General features: G+C 33.4%; 1 protein-coding gene across 1 annotated transcript in view; it reads right to left on the reverse strand.

The window, feature by feature from the left end:
• LOC121375703 (PDZ domain-containing protein 8-like) overlaps positions 1 to 11,400 on the reverse strand; it is a 28,512-nt gene continuing 17,112 nt past the window's right edge. The window contains exons 13-22 of the mRNA XM_041503294.1: positions 10,888 to 10,980; positions 10,226 to 10,369; positions 9,128 to 9,234; positions 8,467 to 8,679; positions 5,368 to 5,443; positions 5,062 to 5,156; positions 4,188 to 4,351; positions 3,031 to 3,188; positions 1,857 to 2,036; positions 1 to 1,421 (exon numbers count right to left, since the gene is read on the reverse strand). Of these exons, the coding sequence (XP_041359228.1) occupies positions 1,083 to 1,421; positions 1,857 to 2,036; positions 3,031 to 3,188; positions 4,188 to 4,351; positions 5,062 to 5,156; positions 5,368 to 5,443; positions 8,467 to 8,679; positions 9,128 to 9,234; positions 10,226 to 10,369; positions 10,888 to 10,980 (1,569 nt within the window). The 3' untranslated portion in view covers positions 1 to 1,082. The remainder of the gene's footprint in view (positions 1,422 to 1,856; positions 2,037 to 3,030; positions 3,189 to 4,187; positions 4,352 to 5,061; positions 5,157 to 5,367; positions 5,444 to 8,466; positions 8,680 to 9,127; positions 9,235 to 10,225; positions 10,370 to 10,887; positions 10,981 to 11,400) is intronic.

An 11,400-nucleotide genomic window follows, 5' to 3' on the forward strand; every position in this document is an offset into this window, starting at 1 on the left:
TATAGTGGCCGTTATAGGCAAGTGACCGTTATGTACAGGTGACCGTTAGACCAGGTTCGACTGTATATATATATATATATATATATATATATATATATTTATATATAAAGAATTCCCTCATTCAGCTACAGATGGAAAAAGCCAAACTATATTTATGCTGTGTATTAATTTTGTGAATAGTTTGATAGTTATTTCATAGTATTTAAAATTGAACATGATTTATGTATGAAGGCTATGCTGTTCATACAGTGTGGTTCTGTGGTTTATACTTGCATGAACATAAAAAATTATTACATTCAGTTTTTAAATGCTTGTTGATGTGCTCCTCCTAGCAACTTATCACAACTTAATGTTAGAATTGAAATTTAAAAAAAAAAAAATTGGGGGTGGTGGTGGTGGTAGTGGTGTCAAATAACAAAATTATGCTTGCACAACTGCTCAAATTTAACTAAAGAACTGAATTGAGTATAAAACGTGAACATGTCCTTTTACTGTAAAACTTTCATCCATTTACCTTTATTCTCAAAAAGTTTATCAAAGGTATATTGATGTCATCAAGCCTTTGTAAATGGTAGAATTCATCCATCACAACATGTACTTGTACTATTATGTAATACCTATAGTTCACAAGGTTGGACAAATATAGTATAAAATTGGATGGAAATACAATTATGTGAGATCTTATTAGCACTTAACGGCATATTATTATCATTATTATCATCATAGTGCAAATTTTGAAAATGTTTAAATTTATTTTAGGAATCTTATACTGTAGGAAACATTCAGGCAGTTTTTTAAGTTAAAATGTTTTTAAACTGAAAAATAGAATTAAATTTTAATTTTATAAAGTTTAATATCACTGCATCAGTTTCATATCATGACACATAAAGTTCCACTGTGGTGGTAATGTAATTTTCAGAATGAAAATATGGTTATCTTCACCAGCCACTGATAACACTATTACTTCAATAATATTTTGAGATATTGCACCAAGTGTTAAATACAGCAATAAATATTACGACCACTCTGATTCTGGCACCCTAGGTGAGTATCTAGTGCATCTACGGTAAACCCAGCCTTGCTCATATATCAGACGAGCAAACATCACCAACATCCTCTTCTTTGTTTGACAAACCAGTCTCATCTAGTATGCTCTCTTCTGATGGTGCCTCTTCAAAAGCAGTCGTCTCCCTTTGAATGTCACTCTTCTGCCGTTGCTCCTCCTCCAAATCCATGCAGTGCTGGAGTCCTGCGCAGTAGTGAAGAAGCAACATCATCAGCGCCTCAGTCTTCTCATCTGATTTGCTCATCTTGATATCGAGAACTTGGCGCTGTGCAAGATCAGTTTCTGTTTTAGCAGCGAGGCAGAGTTCCATCTTATTCTCGGTCTCTTGGTCAATTTCTTGTTGTAGTTTCGACACCTATGATTGGAGGTGAAAAAAAAAACCTTGTTAGGCTACTCATTGATTTTTTTTGGGGGGGGGGGGGTTGATTGTGCAAATGAAGCACATATATTTTGGATGAAAAATAATGCAAACTTACTGATAAATAAATGATGATAGAAGACTGGTTCACTATTGCATGTCACTTGCTCTTTGAAAAACAAGCAGGAATCTTTAAACTATTTTTTTAACCTTTCTAATAACAATGTCACTTTGAAATTTTTACCCATTTCACTTCCTAAAAAACTGTTGGTGGATAGCTTCAACATCTTTGTTCAATTCCCCCAAAAATCCCTAGGTTTACGTAAATTATGAAAATGACGGGACATAGTGATGTGCAAGTATAGAGCTGCAAAGCCACATATATGAATGAATTAATGATCAAATGAATGAATGAAAGAACGAACGATATACCATAGAATCCAGTTTCTGCTTTCGGTCTTCTACATCCAAGTGAGCAAAGAGTTCTTTTCCCATCTGTTTTGCCGATGTAACAACAAGTTCATCCACATTTTGACCTTTGATCTTTTCTTGCTGATCTTGAATCATCTTCAACATATCAGGCTCATCGGTGCTTTCACAGGAATTTAGATCCTATTACATATGAAAAAAAATGTGTAGGTTAACAAAAATGAGAATCTGTTAAAAATAAGATCTACAAGATGAAAATATGTTTTTCTTAATTTTGTTTGGATTAACTATTGAATTAATGATATTAAATGCACATGATAAAACAAAGTATTGAGACAAACAAATAACAATTTAAATAAATCATAGCAGGTGAAACGCTGCAACTAGCAGTAAGAACAGATAATATGTAAGCTGTTTTCAAACAGAAATCACTGCATACACCATAACCTTTAACATACAAGTTATGAGATAAAACAGATAAACAGTCTCACAAAACTATTCCATTAAACAAAATCCAGCTCCTTGCTACAGATGTGCATCAACAAAAATGTTGAGTAAAGAAACAGTACAAATCAGTTAATTAACACAGTTGGAATAGCACAATAAAAATGACAAGAGTACTGGTGAGGTACATGATACGCCCGTCAGGAGTTTGATAAAAAACCCAGAGATATTAATGAATATGTTACAGATATGATTCAATTCTAATTATGTGAAATGTTTGCAATGGGCTGGATGAACTGTATGTGACACACCACCATCCTAAGTTGTTCCTACATGTGAGGTTTGATGGTCCTGTATGCATCTGTATGCAAGATATAGTCTGGACAAGGATTTACTGTTATGTGCAGTAGACCGTGAAAAGTACGTCAAAGTAATCTAGTAATAGTATGAGACACACCGCCATCCCAAGTTGTTCCTACATGTGAGGTTTGATGGTCCTGTATGCAAGATATAGTCCGGACAAGGATTTACTGCTATGTGCAGTAGACTGTGAAAAGTAGGTCACAGTGACCTAGTAATAATATGCGACACACCGCCATCCCAAGTTGTTCCTACACGTGAGGTTTGATAGTCCGGGCAAGAAAAAGTCAACAGACAGACAGACATATAGACGGATGGACAACCATTCCATAATACAACCCATCATAGACGCGTATAAAAATGAGTAACATACTGCTGGTCCCATGGCCTCTGCTAACACACTTTCGGGATCAGGAATCAGGGTTGGAAATTTCCTTGGTGGCTGTGGACTAGGACGTGGACTAGGATTAGGGGTAATGGACTGATCTGAGGTTTTTCTTGATGGACTGATACCCGTTCTTTTCACAAATTCTGTAATTATAAAAAATATAATTTAAAGATACATATTTTCATAAAAACTGATGGAAATTTAATTAATACTTCAAAGAATATTGTCAGCATAAGTTTTTATATTATAACTTTTGGACAAAAATAATTTAATTTTAGAAACATTTCTTTAATTCTGCAGTACATTTAGAAATATTCAAAAATGTTCTTATATTTCTGAATGTAGCCATGGCATTGTGAAGACTGGAAAACCCATTTTTATCTTGCCTTTAATAACATTAAAACATCACTGAAAATAAGTGATCATCAAATGTGAAGCAACAAACAAGAACTGTAAAGAATTTACATTCATCGCTGTCTCTCAGTTTTTCCCCCAAGAGTGTATTTTGATACATGTTAGCAGAAAGTAAGTGAATAGCACATTTCTTTTTTTATCATGTGCAATGTGAAGATTAACCAAATTTCTTTTCATATCAAATTAAGGTTCAAACATACAACTCAGCTATCTAGGCTGTCTGTTAGTCGTTTGTAAAAGACAAGCTGATGAATTGGTGTTATACGACTCCAGTGAGCCGTTCCTTAAGGCCGCTGACCTAACCACTGAGGCTGTTACTATGAAGATGATTAAACAAAAGCAAAAGAAATTATTTCAGGATTAACTTAAGTTGTAAATCCTGTTAGAAACTTTATCTATGAAACAACATTAACATAATATGAAGTAAAACACCTCAAAACCAAACCCTCAATAAACCGGAATTCCCTTAAAAAAACACATACTTTTTTCATGGTCCCTTTTTAAATATCTATACAGAAAAAAACCTCTCTAAACCAGATTCCCCATAAAACCAGACTTTTGACATGGTCCCACAGGTTTCTGCTTCAGAAGGATTTCACTGTACCCTATAAAACCAGACTTTTTAAATGCTCACATGTCTGCTTTCGAGGGGTTTCCCTTGTACTTAATCTTTTTCAAATTCTCAAACACTAATTTCAGGATTATTGTTCCAATAAACAACAGCTTACTGGGAGATTCCATTTTAACAGCAGACGCTGACTCCTTCCTGAACTTGCTGAGCAGCCGACCAGTTCGACTGATTCCTTCTCGGTCGTCCTGGTTACCCTTCTTCTTAGTGCTCACTGGCGTCTGCCAGGCTTCAGATGGATTGCAACGCTTCATTGGTCCAGCTCTGTGGTATAAAAAGAAAACAAATCAAAACATATTGATAACCGTTATGTAATTTTAAAATAAAAATAATGTGTTGGAAGGTGTGTGAAAAATTATATTAAAAACTCTTCAAATATGTTTTTTAAAATCATTTTCACATAATTTAATACTTTATACTAGTTATTTTTTTATATATTAAACACAGAAACTTAAAGTTTTTTTTTTGTTTAACAACATCACTAGACCACTAGATGTCAAACACTTGGTAATTCGACATATAGTCTTAGTGAGGAAACCCACTACATTGTTCTATTAGTAGCAAGGGATCGGTTATATGCATCACCCCAGACAGGAGAGAACATGCCACAGCCTTTGATATACTAGTCATGGTGCACTGGCTGGAATGAGAAATAACCCAATGATGTATTAAAGAAAGAAAGAAAAACAACATCCTTTTTAATCAGTTTAATTCGAAAAATTTGTCTATATTATTATACTTATCGTACAGTATTAATATTAACATTACAATATATTGCAAAACAGTGAAGTGGAATTAAATCAAGTGTCACATTAAGACCGCATGATGATTATAATGATGTGATCATAACATTGTACTATCCACTAATATGTGAAAAGGCATTTGCAAAATATGGTAGGACGGAAATGCAAACGTTTCTGCAATTAAATAACATTATACATGACAGTAAATGAAATACTTTAAAAAAAACTTACTCTGTACAAATTGTGTCATTGTTGCACTTTTCAACACACTTCTTATGACAAATCATAGTACAATTACTACACTGGAATGCAACTTTCATCCATATCTAAAATAAAAATAGTAACAAATTAAACATGATAAAAAAAAAAAATTCTTCAGTTTATTTCAACATTTTGTTGATAAAGTGTTGAGAAGTTTACCGTGTGCTTTTAAACAGAGATTTTATTTTTATAAAATTTTCATTTTGAAAATAGATAATTTCTTTTGTGGCCGTAATTTAATTTATTTGACTACCATTTTAAAAATACTGAACTCACTTTCTTGCCACAGAAGTGACAATACGTTGCCGCGTGAAACTGTGTTCCTGTGAAATGATGAAGTCCTTTTGGTGATCTGTAAAATACAATAAGATGTGTTGTCAGATGATGAAAATTCATAAATACGGAATTATTCTGGGGTAATATACTTTAAAACATTACATCATTTCTAATGAGTATGAAACAAATAACAGATGGGTTTGTTTTCATTTTTTTGTATTTCCTTAATTCTAACTACAGATGAAAGCTAAAAACTGAAATGTCTTTAGAAAAGTATTATAATAAATACACAATAAATTATCAAATTTATTATTTTAGGTTTAGTCCAATGAAAGGTTGCAATAGTTGGTCATAAATTAATTCAGTTTGAAGTTTTACTTCATTACAAATCACCTATTTTCAGGGCCCATGCTTATAAAACTTTTAAAGTCCAGACTCAATCTTAAATGACATCACACGCATGCAATTTGTATGGCATTGTCATGACATTAGTGTCTCAGACTCTATTAGAGTCTCAAGTCTAGACTCTAATAAAAGTTTTATAAGCACCAGGCTAGGAACAAAGGAATATCAAAATAAGAAATTATGCTTCTTAAAGTTACATTCTCTGGTACAAATGTGAAATACAAGCTCAAATGCACTTTTTAAAAAGTCGCGTGTGTTCGCTATGAACGGATATCGTCAAACGTATACGCTTGATCTGTGCCACCATAGCTCGGCAAAGCACAAACGACAGCCTGTTGTCAGTTTCAGTTAACACGTGCATTTGCCGATTAGAAATTGTAGGGTTCGTCTCAAAAAATTAAAAGAGAAATCTTGCGCTGTACGAAGAACGTTCGTTTGAGGATACGGTACTAGAGTCTTTAGTTAAAACCGGTTTGATCTTGACAACGTATTATCGACAGTCGTACCTTCCTATTTCAGAATTGATATTTTATAAAGTGTTAGTAGAACTTTCAAAGTTTAGTTTGTATACTAGTAACACATTAATCATGTATATATTTTAAAAATAAAATAGGCCTATACTAAAGTAGACAATGAATGTTTTCACTTCTTAATTTTACGTGTTGAAATCGACAAATTCAAATAAATATTATTTCGTTTGGAAAGGGTAAAGTTGGGGGGGGGGGGGGGGGGGTTGTTTAACAACATCAAAGATAAAGCATATTGATTTAATAATCATCCGACCCCATACAACCATAAATAAAATGTTTTGAGTGTGTCGTTAAATAAAACATATCTTATCCTTCCTTCCATTTGCTGTTGGATGTCTAACATTTGGTAATTTTGACATATAATCTTAGAGAGGAATCGGGTGTATGTGCAGGGGGAGGGTATTGGAGGTCGAAACCCTTACTTGCCCAAGCTTAAAAAAAAATGAAATGTATTTTTTGGGGGAGCATGGCCCCATATAAACTTCTCTTAACACAGTCTATAACCCAACCCTGCTGAAATCCCTGCACACACACCTTGGAAATCCGCTACATTTTTTTTTAGCAAGGGATTGTTTATATGTACCATTCCACAGACAGGATATCATATACCATGGTCTTTTTGTATACCCGCCGATGGGGATTGATCCTAGACTGACTGCGCATTTCCAAGAAACACCTTTTTAGGTCTAAGTAATGAATAAAAATAGCATATAGTCTTGAAAAATGTTACGTAAATCAAACACGGTACCCTCTTCCTCTACCCCTAGAGCGTTACGTAATTAGTAACACCCCCTTACATGTAACATGTATGCCAACAGCTGGCCACTGTCAAAATTTCAAGGCAAATCCCCCACCCACCGACCCCTGGAAAGGCGTTGTACCATATCTTTATGGATATAGATATGTTTTGGAGATATGAGACAACCCCTCAATCAAGACGGTTAAATTTGTTAAAAAATTGCGAAATCTTACGTCATCTCTTGTTGGGGAATTCTTGTGAAAACTGAGATTGGTACGAGCCCGTCAAAAGTGTTCCACTTTCAAAATCATGGCTTTGTTTTTGACCTGGATAAGCCAGCGTAGTAAAACCAATGCGAATTGCGGCGTCATATATGCACCAAACGTAATTGGATTTTCTGTTCTATATGCTTAAATAATAAAAATATTCCAGGGAATGTAGTTTTAGTTTGGGAAATTTGTTGGAGTCAGTCATATAACAAGAAGCAATAAAAATGGTCTGTGCTGGCCCATTGAACGGTTATAAATGCAATAAATTATTCAGATTAGTGTTGTATTTAACTACAAACTATAATTAATAATAAAGTCTTCTGCCTTAAGCTCTGCCTCATTATAAATGAAAAATAGTCTACTTCCTTACAAATGACAATTGGTAATAAATTATTCAGTCTAAAGTTGCATTCATCCAAAAATAATAATAATTAGCAATAAATGATTAATTCAAAGATTGTATTTGCTTACAAATGATCTGTTTTCATTGAAGATTTCAATTAGCAATAAATGATTAATTCAAAGATTGGATTTGCTTACAAATGATCTGTTTTCATTGAAGATTTCAATTAGCAATAAATGATTAATTCAAAGATTGGATTTGCTTACAAATGATCTGTTTTCATTGAAGATTTCAATTAGCAATAAATGATTACTTTAAGATTGGATTTGCTTACAAATGATCTGTTTTCATTGAAGATTTCAGTTAGCAATAAATGATTAATTCAAAGATTGGATTTGCTTATAAATGATCTGTTTTCATTGAAGATTTCAGTAAGCAATAAATGATTACTTTAAGATTGGATTTGCTTACAAATGATCTGTTTTCATTGAAGATTTCAGTTAGCAATAAATGATTACTTTAAGATTGGATTTGCTTACAAATGATCTGTTTTCATTGAAGATTTCAGTTCGCAATAAATGATTAATTCAAAGATTGGATTTGCTTACAAATGATCTGTTTTCATTGAAGATTTCAGTTAGCAATAAATGATTAATTCAAAGATTGGATTTGCTTACAAATGATCTGTTTTCATTGAAGATTTCAGTTAGCAATAAATGATTAATTCAAAGATTGGATTTGCTTACAAATGATGTTTTCATTGAAGATTTCAGTTAGCAATAAATGATTAATTCAAAGATTGGATTTGCTTACAAATGATCTGTTTTCATTGAAGATGCATCTTCGTGACTGCTCTCCTTACTGCTTGTGTCAATAACTGTCGGATCAACAGAATGTCTGGTTAGTTTTATCTTGTCCAGCTCTGACAGGTTCATTGGTTTGAAGTGAAATGCCAGAGTGATGTCCCCATAACACAAGTGTGAATCAAACCCAGGATGGCTGGCCAAGTTGTTGGTTTTGGTACGGCTGGAATGTAGCATAATAATAAAAATAAAAATAAAAATAAAAATGATGACATGGCAGTTCTTAAAGAAAACATTAAAAAATGGATAATAAATAATACTTATTTCATTATGTAATAATATATATATATATATATATATATATATATATATATATATATATATATAACCTTTTCTAACAGCTATTCCATATGAACTTGAATGGTCAATGGAATGTCAAAAATGAGATAACAAGTAAATTTATTTATATATTTAAAATCATTGCCAATTCAGGCAAGTAGACATACAGTCAAAGATGGATCATGAATAATTGTTCCCCTTATACCACTATGGTTTTGAACATGCCTATCAGACAATTCAAATCAGACAATTCTCAGACCTTGAAGGAACAACTTTTAAAAACAATGGTATATACGGTAAATGATATACAAAAGGTTCTCGTTTGAACTTGCCTAGCACTAGTTTTCATCTCTCCAGGTTGTAAGGGCACAGTCTCTTGACTGTCACTTTGTCTGGTCAACAAACACTGCAGAGCTACATCACTCAGAGACAAAGTAACCTGAAAATACACACAAAATATACTTGATATTTGATAGTATATAAAAAGTAACAACACAACCATGAGGATTCCAATTTCAATTTGCTTTGCAATAAAATGGTGTAGCTATCACAAATGAGACTTGGTCATGATATACTCAGACTAATTAGTTATGACAGACTGTTTTTGTGTTATTTTAACAACACAACTAGAGCACATTAATTAAGTGATCACTGGCATCTGGATATCAAACTATTTGGTAATTTTTAAAATGTTATCTTAGAGAAAACCCACTAGTTTTCCATTAGCAGCAATATGTAGTTTCCTACAGACAGGACAGCACATACCACAGCCTTTGATATACCAGTTATCGGCACAGGCCACTAGATGGGATGGAGAAACAAAATCAATGGGCACATTGAGGAGGTTCAATCCTATGCTACCAAAGCACCTCAGGTGAGAACTTGACTAAGAGAAATACATTCCACCCTGTCATGATAAACTGAGACTAGGTAGTAATGAACTGGTACTAGGTGGGGATGAACACAGGAGATTCTTGTAGGTCACATGACCAAGTAGAAAATATTATATTAATCTTTGAGGCCACACGATGCTGAAAAAATGACAGACACACTGACAGAACCCATCTGAACTTTCACATTGGTTACACAATTCCGATAACAATACCGAGAGACTTGCATGACCCAGCAGAAAGTCTCTGATCTTCAAGGACATCTCGAAGTGATTAAAATGACAGACTTACGTGACCCAGCAGAAGGTATCTCATCTTTGAGGTCATGTCAAACTGATTAAAATTACTTACATGTCCCAGCAGCAGGTCTGTGATCTTTGAAGTCATGTTAAACTGATTAAAATGACTTACTTGACTGACCCAGCAGCAGGTCTGTGATCTTTGAAGTCATGTCAAACTGATTAAAATGACAGACTTACATGACCCAGCAGGTCTTTGATCTTTGATGTCATGTCAAACTGATTAAGATGACAGACTTACATGACCCAGCAGAAGGTCTCTTGGAGGTTTGAGGACCTTGTCACTCCTGTCGACTTTCTCTGGAATCTTACACCGGACACACAGATTGAGATACCGGTGCTGCTCACCAACCTCAAACGTAACTTCCTTGTTCCACCGAGGACTCTGTATAAAGAGTATAATCAAACATACAGACAATGATCCAGACATGTCAGTACATATGGTTTATTTATTACTTTCAATTTGTCAATCAAATGGGCTTATACTGTACACATACCCAGTAATTTGTTTCTAGGTAGGACAAATACATTTACTTGCTTTCTATTAAATGTTGGACATTTTTTTATGATAAGTAGATAGAAGAAAACATATAATTCTAGAATATTTTTTTTAATGATAAATTCAACACCATGACACATAAGTCACTATTTTATATCATTTTCTTGGTAATCATTTTAAAAAGATTTGGGTCAACAGGTTAAATTTAGGGTTGGTAGGGTAACTAAAAACAAACAATATTTTATCACTTTTAAACATGAAACATGACAGAGAATAGATATATATCATTAAAGTAATACAAAATTAAAGAGAAATAAAGATCTCAACAGACGGATGACTTTATATAATAGCTAAACAGGCTGAGTTCAAATGAAAAATCTGTGATGCAGGTTTTAGCATTTCACCTTGCTAGCTGTGACCTCATGAAGCTTCTGTACATTATATGTGTCATCATCACTATCACTGCCATAATCCACTAAATCACCTTCGTCATCATCCTAAAACACAAACAAAATGCCATTACAAAGCTTATTTATTATATTATTCAAGGACCATAACTCTGTGAAAATTACCATGAAAGTCAAACTTGATCTATAACAGTACATGATAAAGTTAAACACCAACTTTCAGCACAATATATTACTCCATTGAAAAAAATGTCCAAAAAACAAAAGTTTGTATCTCCTAACTTCAAGGGCCATAACTCTGTCAAAATTGGGTAAATTGCCATGAAAGTCAAACTTGATAAAGTTATAAACAAAATTTCAGCTCAATATCTCAAGGCATTGTGCATAAAAAAACATCTGAAAAATTATATGTGGGACCAATCTGATTAAAATTAGTTTTACTGGTCTACCAGTAGATCTAACAGCATTGCGTGGACTCCCATGTCCAGGTGACATTTCATCTATAAATAA

The sequence above is a fragment of the Gigantopelta aegis genome, chromosome 6 (genome assembly GCF_016097555.1).
Source record: "Gigantopelta aegis isolate Gae_Host chromosome 6, Gae_host_genome, whole genome shotgun sequence".
NCBI lineage: Eukaryota > Metazoa > Mollusca > Gastropoda > Neomphalida > Peltospiridae > Gigantopelta > Gigantopelta aegis.